Genomic DNA, 9,664 nt, shown 5'->3' with positions numbered 1-9,664 from the left:
AAGGCACCCTTCAAATATCAGGGACCTGGAGCAGTTTGCCAAAGAAGAATGGTCTAAAATTCCAGCAGAGCATTGTAAGAAACTCATTGATGGTTACCGGAAGCGGTTGGTCGCAGTTATTTTGGCTAAAGGTTGTGCAACCAAGTATTAGGCTGAGGGTGCCAATACTTTTGTCTGGCCCTTTTTTGGAGTTTTGTGTGAAATGATCAATGTTTTGCTTCATTCTCTTTTGTGGTTTTTCATTTAAGACAAATTAAATGAAGATAATAATACCAAAGAATTTGTGTTTGCAATCATTTTCAGGAAGAAACTGAGTATTATCTGACAGAATTGCAGGGGTGTCTATACTTTTGGCCACAACTGTAACTACTATAATAATGTCCCTATGTACAAGAATATAACTACTATAAGATTGCTTCCTATGTACAAGAATATGACTACTATAATACTGCCCCCTATGTATAAGAATATAACTACTATAATACTGCCCCATGTACAAGAAAATAATTACTATAATACTGCCCCCTATGTACAAGAATATAACTACTATAATACTGCCCCATGTACAAGAATATAGCTACTACATTACTGCCCCTATGTACAAGAATATAACTACTATAATCCTGCCCCTATGTACAAGAATATAACTACTATAATACTGCTCCTATATACAAGAATATAACTACTATAATACTGACCCCATGTACAAGAATATAACTACTATAATACTGCTCCTATGTACAAGAATATAACTACTATAATACTGCCCTCTATGTACAAGAATATAACTACTATAATACTGCCCCCTATGTACAAGAATATAACCACTATAAGGGTATGTGCACACGTTGCGGATTTGGCGTTGCGGATCCGCAGCAGTTTTCCATGGGATGTACAGTATCATTTTAGTCAATGTAAAACAAAAACCGCAGTGCACATGCTGCGGAAACACAGCGGTTTATTTTCCGCACCATGTCAATTCTTTGTGCGGATTCTGCAGCGTTTTTACACCCATTCCATTATAGGAATCCGCAGGTGTAAAAACGCAGGGAAAATCCGCACAAAAACCACAGTAATTCTGCAGGTAATTTTACCTGCGGATTCTGCACTGAAAAATCCGCACACGAATCCGCACCGTGTGCACATACCCTTACACTGCTCCTATGTACAAGAATGTAACGTCTATAATACATTTATAGATTAACACACGGTTGTACATTGCAAACATTTTTTGATTGAATCACTTCACGTGGAGTTTATTAAGTAATTATTACGCTTTTCAGTCACACACTTAACACAATCTGAATTGCACAATTTATCCGTCTCCATGTATGATTCACGCATTATGTTGCTGGCAAGTATACAAGTATGTGAAACTTTGCCAACTTTAAAGGTTATTGTTTTTTTTTTTAAATGTTGCGTTCATTTACAATAGCTGCGTTTGTCATCGCAGTTTAGCCCATGGACAAGGGTGAGACTTTTTCAGGAGGTGGGGGTGGGGAGCAGACATTTTACTAATTCTCGGCAGCCTTTTTAAACTTTACTTATCATTAACTTTTATCACGTTGCATTATATCTCATACTCCAATCACATCCAAAGCTGCACTCAGTATTCAAGATCTGACTTCTAACGTGAATGGGACATGGTGGACTTGTAACTTGAAATGACACCATTATTTTAACCAGGCTATGTACTGGAAAATAATTCCAAGTCCAGCGAAATTGTGACCTCCCCGCCCTGGCAAGGATGGCATTGTTTTTATGGTGTAGATTGTGTGTTGGAATTAACCTGCGATACAATTCTGATTAGTAAGGTTACGCTGATACCAAACATGTCAAGTTTTGCTTGTTTTTTTTTTTAGCATTTTAGTGGTGAAAAAAAAAAAATTAGAAGTTTTGAAAACAACATTTTTTTGGGTTCCGATATCTGTATCGTTTTCATTTTTGGATCGATGGAGCTGTGAGATGGATTTTTTTAAGGGGTGAGGCAATGGTTTTATTTTTTATATGATCACTTGTTACAAAGCCTTGTGTTATTGCACCCAAAAAAAAAGCAATTTTGGCGTTGTTGATTTTTTTTCAATTTTTGGTGTTTACAGATCGGATTAATCATTTTTAGATGTTGATAGTTCAAACTTTTCTGAACGTAACAATACCACATGTGTATTTTTTATATATATTTTTAATGGGGTAAAAGAGGGGTGATTTGAACTTATACGTTTATTTTTTTCATTTTTTTTTTAAACTTTTTTTTTTTTTTTTTTATTAACTTGTTAGTCCCCTTTGGGGACATGAAGCTGCGATCATCTGATCGCTTGTGCTATAATCCAGAAATACCACAGCATTGCTGTATAGAGCAAAAGTCGCGGTCTCCTTTTTAGTCCAGCCTCATGCGGTGACATCACTGAGAAGAGGAACGGAATGGCGCGAGACACCGGAGAGAGCGTCAGTAGGAGAGTATATTACACTCACACTATATACACACATGTAATGAAAAAAAAAATTCATGGGATAGCTTATTCTAATGTGTATGGGGTCCCCAACACCAGAGGATGTGGGCTGCCCCTTATCCCCATCACCCTACAGATACTTTGTGCACGAGATGAATGTAGAACTTTATTGGGGGACACTCAAGACATCTGCTATGTGTAGTTGTACAGTTATCTGCCCTTTTTTCAGCAATGCATTTACAAAGCGATATATCATCACATTTTAACTGTGAAATGCACTCTCTTTATGAAACCCCCATACAAATGGCAATTGCTTGATTGAATTGTATCAAATTTATTACAAAATGTACAGTGAAATCCACAGAAGGAGTAAAGGGCAGAGCCATGTGCGTCACTTCTAGTCTGAGTATGTAATGTCCTGTCAGGTCAATGAACCCAGATAGTGTCCTTTGGGAAATCAGATAGTGAAGGTTTCTAAACAGGTGACGGGAAGTCTGAGGAAAAAACAACTAATTCCTTAAATCTGGCATCCAATATTCCAGATGAATTGGTTTGTTATTCTTCAAACAGTGCCATACCTGCCTACAGGTGGTCTGTGGTACTGCAGGTCGGCAGAGATGCAATATCACACACAACCTGTAAGTGGGAGTGGCGCTGTTTCACTTCCTCTCAGAGTAAAAATCTGAATATCTCCTCCATAGAATTGGAGAGGTGAGGGAGACTTCCTTTAGCGATGCATTTTCTTCTCTAGGACCAGGGTAAGTGCATAGTGTGCGGCTTGAATCCATTCTCCACTGTAAAAGACATCTTTGACCTCAAGATGGCGCCATGAAAAACATCTGTCCTAGTTGGTGCTTCTTGATGCTACTTTTGCAGCTGGGACACAGTTTGCTCTTCTGAAAAATAAAATTAAAAAGATCAAAATGTGCCAATAAATCCATGCTCAAACATGGGTTACCTAGTCCTAAATATTTACATGCTGCTACACCCCTTAAATTCCACAAACCTTTAGGAGCTGGTCCCAGCACACTCTACAACAGTAGAAGTCACATGATGTGCATTTAAAAGGCACAGACCCTTTCATTTTGCAGTGGGGACAGGTTGGACCCTCTGGGGAAAAAAAATGGGAAGAAAGTCTTAACCTCTGGACCTTCAATGGTGGTCTACAATTTCTAAAGGGCACATGTCCAACCATCTGCATTGAGTAGGGGGTTGGTCACGATTACCCTTGAGGTAAACTCTAACATTCTATGATTCTATGTAACAGGAATAGAAACCTGTCTGTTATTGACCCTTTTAAGTCAATCTTCATTGCATGTTAGAAAGGACCAACCAATATGGCCGCCATTCACCTTTCATAGATTTTGTTGAATACCATACTGTTATCTCCTTTTCTGCGGCTCATCAGGACTCTAGGAAAGCTGTCATGATGGCCAATGTACTTTTTCTAGGATTAGCTTTCCTAAGAACAGAATTGGCAGATATGGACGACTTCGGGGTTTTTGGCTGGAGCAGCTGCAATAAGAATGCAGATTTCTTATGAATCACGTATCTGGGTCCTGGGGAAGGAAAGACACTGAGCTCCCTGCAGGAGGCATAATGTAGGCTTATGTAAAGCTCAGTGATTATGGATGAGGTCACTTCTGCTTTTTACCAAGTTATCTTCCCCGGCATCTGGTTTCTGCCAGAGCCGCCACTCCTTACTGGAAATACTCCACTGTGGGGTATCACCAGGCTTCCAAGAAGGTGCCCGTCTAGAAAACTTGTGCTTTTTGTTTTTTTTTTTAGGGGAAACAATTAAGATAAGATTTCTCAACATGTACAAATGTTTCTCAACTTATTCATTCCTTTGTCGTTACAACACTTAGAAATATCCCCAGTAGATTCTCCAGGATTACTGCAACTAAACTTTTAAGGAAAATTTCAATTTAGAACTTTAAAAGGGACAGCAGCCCCCTTTCTTTCCTCAGATGACATAAATAGGAAAGAGTTGTTATAATTGAGAAATTGTATTTAGCTCACCATGTCTGCCGCAGGGTAAATGCACTGGGATCTGCAATTGGTGGGTGCTGAATCCAGGTGGTGAAGCATTTGCCAAAATATGAGCGAAAAGAGAGCAAGATATTGGCGCATCCATCAGCTAAAATCAATGTTCTTTATTTAAATTCCCATTATAGCAAAAGGACCCATGTAACAACTTTAAAATCTAACGCGTTTCTGGCACGACAAACGTCCTTATTGACAGGAGGTTTTTTTAACTTTGTTACATGGATCCTATGGTTTTAATGGGAATTTAAACAAAGAACATTGATTTTACTGGATGATGTGACTAAATTCCTATAATTGAGGCGCTCCTTGTAGAGGGGTCACCATGATCAGCTAGCATCCAGGGGAAAGAGGCTAATGAAAAGGCCAGTCACTCCAAAACCAGTGCGCCCCTAATATACATCAACTTGGCTATAATGTTCTAAAGATAAACTGTTGTGAACCCCAGACAAAACTTCTTTGAATACCCATACTTATGACTTATTTACTATGACACGTATGCAAGGCCTTCTATACCACACCATAGAAGGCTTGTATCGCTCCTAAAAAGCTATAGACAGTGGGGAAAATAAGTATTTGATACACTGCCGATTTTGCAAGTTTCCCACCTACAAAGAATGGAGAGGTGTGTAATTTTTATTGTAGGTACACTTCAACTGTGAGAAACAGAATCTAAAAATAAGAGCCAAAAAAAAATCACATTGTATGATTTTTACATAATTTAATTTCCCCACTGTATGCAATTACCGTACCTAATAAAAGGCCCTTATAGACTGCCCTACTGACACTTACAGCAAGTGTTAAAAAGAAAGTTAAAATCCTAACATAGTAGTAACATAGTTAGTAAGGCCGAAAAAAGACATTAGTCCATCCAGTTCAGACTATAAAATTCTGTCAGAATAAATCCCCAGATCTATGTCCTTCTAAAGAACCTAACAATAACTGTAAGATATATATATATATATATATATATATATATATATATATATATATATATATATATATATACATATATATATATATAACGGCTTTTTTTGCAGTAATTGTCTACAACTGGATATACAGTAGAAATTTTTCATGCACAAACAAGGCAGATTTAGACCATTTTTGCCAACCATCAGTGCCTTATTGTGACATGAAAAAACATTGCAGATGCCAACTGATGGCAAACACCCTTCAAAGTTGATCTGCCGTGCCGAATTTCCTCGGCTGCTGTAGCTGAAAAGTTGATCATGTCCAATAACATCCATGGAAACCCAAGCCGGATAATGGCAGAGATTGATCTCTGATTCTTTCTTATCACTTATAGCATCCGAGATGATGACTTACCAACCATGAACACCAAGAAGTTACTCATTGTACATATTCATGCTCAACAAACCAGGCTGGCTACATACACACGTGATTAAAATTGTTGGTTCCGCTCGTTTAATGACAGAAAAACCCACACTGGTGACACAAATAACTTGAATCTGACAAAAGTAATAATAAATCAAAAATCTATGAAAATGAACAAATGAAAGTCAGACATTGCTTTTCAACCATGCTTCCACAGAATTTAACAATTCTTTAACATTTTTTTTAAGTTAACAGTAAACATTTGAACAGATAACTGTTACACTATAGCACCGAAGATGCAACATGTAGAACGCAAGTGATAATGTCGGTACGAGGCATTTGCTTTACATCAAACGTCGACATAAAACAAACTGGGGGGGTGGAGAGTGGCCACTGGGTTCATTATTAGGTATTTTCTTCATTTGTTTATGCTGAATCCACATGTATCCCCGTTACTATAGTATAAGCTAGCACTGCACTGTGGGAATCCGGATGTTGGTTTTGTGACCATTGTGTCTTTATTACACATTGTGATATGTTTTTCCTTTTCCCCTCTCATCATTTTGTTTACATGCTAGCATTGCATTTTGGGGAACCTAGATGCAATTCATTTCATTTAAAGTTTTTTGAGTCTTTCATAAATAGTATGTATGCTTGGGTAGCAACTATAGGATTATTCCTTTTAGGTTTTTTCTAGGCTGATTTGTTGTTTTTTCTGTGTCTATTTGGCAGATACCTATTTGTAATTATGAAGTTTCATGTCATGTAACATCTTAGTGGCAGCTCTCTTTTTCGAGACATTTACTGCTTTTTGTACACACTTATTTCTATTTGTTTTTAGTTTCAACGGTTTTATTGGAAAGGAAACATCATTAAACATGAAATACATTCACATTAGAGTACAAGGATCCCCTCGCAGGGGGAAGTACATAGGAAAAGACACAATATGTCATACGTTATCCCTGACTTCGTTATCTTAATTTTTAAATATTTGTAGAAAAACAAATATAACATGACTAATCTAGTCTTAAACAGAATGGGGAGGGAAAGAGGGGAGTGTATGATGAGTGTCGATAATAAAGATGAATAAACGTGAGATACTAGAGAGTTTGTTTTAGGGTACCGTCACATTTAGCGATGCACCAGCGATCCCGACAACGATACGACCCGGTCAGGATCGCTGGTGCATCGTTAAATGGTCGCTAGTGAGCTGCCAAACAGACAGATCTCACCAGCGACGCAGCAGTGGTCGGCGGTCGTTACTTACCTGTCAGACGCGGCGATGAAGACGAATAAACTCATGGAGATCAACATCCAACACTGCGGAGACACCATCACATGTTTCTCAACGCAGTGATTCTAGAGCAATGCCCCCATCCCTTATGGGAAATATGTAAAAACATGCAAAACAGAAGCCGCGGAGACACCATCACATGTTTCTCAACGCAAGCAATGACCAGCCAGGTCTTTCCCCGGGAAGGAACAACCACGGGAAGGGCAGTCTCCAATGAAGGAAACCACCTATGCCAAAACATGGTATCCATCCACAGACAGCTGTTTCGGGGTATTGCCCCTCATCAGTGTGGAGTAGGAAACTGGGTAGTAGGAGCAATGCCTAGCAAAAGACTGTGAAAAATGAGGATGAATGAACTCATGGAGATCAACATCCAACACTGCGGAGACACCATCACGTTTCTCAATGCAGTGATTCTAGAGCAATGCCCCCATCCCTTATGGGAAATATGCAAAAACATGCAAAATACAAGCCGCGGAGACATCATCACATGTTTCTCAACGCAAGCAATGACTAGCCAGGTCTTTCCCCGGGAAGGAACAACCACGGGAAGGGCAGTCTCCAATGAAGGAATCCACCTATGCCAAAACATGGTATCCATCCACAGACAGCTGTTTCGGGCATAGGTGGTTTCCTTCATTGGAGACTGCCCTTCCCGTGGTTGTTCCTTCCCGGTGAAAGACCTGGCTAGTCATTGCTTGCGTTGAGAAACATGTGATGGTGTCTCCGCGGCTTGTGTTTTGCATATTTATAGTTGGCAGTTTCTAATTTATAGAGTCCGTTCTCGAGAGTCAATTGCTCCTGGAGACGATCTCTCTTTTTTGGGATACTATCCTAATTAACACACCAGTGGTGTATTTTTTATGAGCCGTCCACACATTACCCATAGAAGTGTCAGGAGTGATATTAGAGAGGAAAAAGGCATTGAGCTCCCGCTTGACCAATAGTCAAGTCTGAGGATTGGACAGTAAAGATTCATTCAATCACCATGTGTACAGACGTGTATTCGCTACATCCAGTTTAAATACAGAGAGTACACTATCATGGTCAGACCATGAAGAGGGGACATGTCTGGAATACATTAGCGATGGTATATTCTCCGAGTTAGGCTGGAGTCACACACAAGGTAGAAAAATACGGACCGTATTTTACATCCGTAATACGCATAAATGGTCCCTAAATAGTGCTCCGTATGTCATCCGTTGTCAGGGAGTGGCCGCGTATTTTTCTCATGTAAGCATCTGTATACCGTTTTGTTCTCGCAGGCTTGCAAAACGGACATATGATGGAGCCCAATGACAGGTTTTCAAATCCAAACGAAAGAATAGATATATACACATAGAATACACACACACACATATATATATATATATATATATATATATATATACACACACACACACACACACACATACACATGTCATTGAGACACAAACATATATATATATTTTATATTTCACAGAGTTCTTCATAGCAGAATAGCCGCTAATTCAATTGCCAGCTTCTGTCAAATCATTCCCCAACCCGAAATGAAATGACACATGGTTTACATACAGTAAACCATTTAATTTCATGTTTTTTTTTTTCATACGTCCCTGACTAATAATTAGATGAGGGTTTGTGTGCCAAATTTGGGAGGTGTAGGTGTTAATTTAAGGGGTTAATTCATTGTAAAAAAATGCGTGGGCTCCCACTGTAATTTGTCAACCAGAGAGGTAAAGCAGGTGAGTGAGGGCAGATTTTAATAGCCATGAGAGAGACCATTGCTTTTGCACCCCCCCGGCTACAAAAATCTGCCCCCAGACACCCCAGAAATGGCGCATCTATAAGATGTGCCAATTCTGGCACTTATCCTCTCTATTCCCATTGCCCTGTAGCCGTGGCGAATGGGTTGATATAACAAAGGGTTAATGTCACCATTCGATGGTTATGTGACATTAAGCCGATTAATAATGGAGAAGTGTCAATAAGACACCGATCCATTATTAACCTTATACTAAGAAAGGGTTAAAAACCACACACAGACATTAATTAAAAAGTCTTTTAATGAAATAAATACACCAAGTTTTTGCCAAATTTTTATTAGTCTGGTAATCCAAAATAAAACCATGACCTGCAACAAAAACATAAAAAATCACCAATATCCTTACCTCTCCGCTGTTCAGTCATGTCCAACGCTGCAATCCATCAGAAGGGGTTAAATAGTTTACAATGAGGACCGGTGCTAATGCGACCAGCCTCACTATAATCTACTACAAAATGAATTGATTCAGCTCTGCGCAGCCTCAATGGCTGCCTGTAGATGAACTAATTACCGTGGGAAAGTTTCTGACTTTTTTCCCACGGTCATTAGTTCATTCACACATCAGCCGGGGACTCCCCGCAGCCTCAGTGACGTCAGCAGTAGTCCCAGGCTGATCTGTGAATGAACTAATGACCGTGGGAAAAAAGTCAGAAACCATGCACACGGTCAAGCAGTCCAGTGCCAGAGGCAGCAAAGCAACCCCAAAACATCAGGGAACCTCCGCCATGTTTG

General features: G+C 39.3%; 1 protein-coding gene across 2 annotated transcripts in view; it reads right to left on the bottom strand.

Moving 5' to 3' along the window:
• Positions 1-2,768: 2,768 nt before the first annotated feature.
• The window catches only part of RTEL1 (regulator of telomere elongation helicase 1), a 195,007-nt gene continuing 188,111 nt past the window's right edge, over positions 2,769-9,664 (bottom strand). For both annotated transcript variants that reach the window (XM_073580810.1, XM_073580809.1), the window contains exons 34-35: positions 3,457-3,560; positions 2,769-3,346 (exon numbers count right to left, since the gene is read on the bottom strand). In XM_073580810.1, the coding sequence (XP_073436911.1) occupies positions 3,266-3,346; positions 3,457-3,560 (185 nt within the window). In that variant the 3' untranslated portion in view covers positions 2,769-3,265. The remainder of the gene's footprint in view (positions 3,347-3,456; positions 3,561-9,664) is intronic.

The sequence above is a fragment of the Dendrobates tinctorius genome, unplaced genomic scaffold (genome assembly GCF_039654945.1).
Source record: "Dendrobates tinctorius isolate UK_male_01 unplaced genomic scaffold, ASM3965494v1 ptg000065l, whole genome shotgun sequence".
Lineage (NCBI taxonomy): Eukaryota > Metazoa > Chordata > Amphibia > Anura > Dendrobatidae > Dendrobates > Dendrobates tinctorius.
This window is presented reverse-complemented; position numbering and strand designations above follow the sequence as displayed.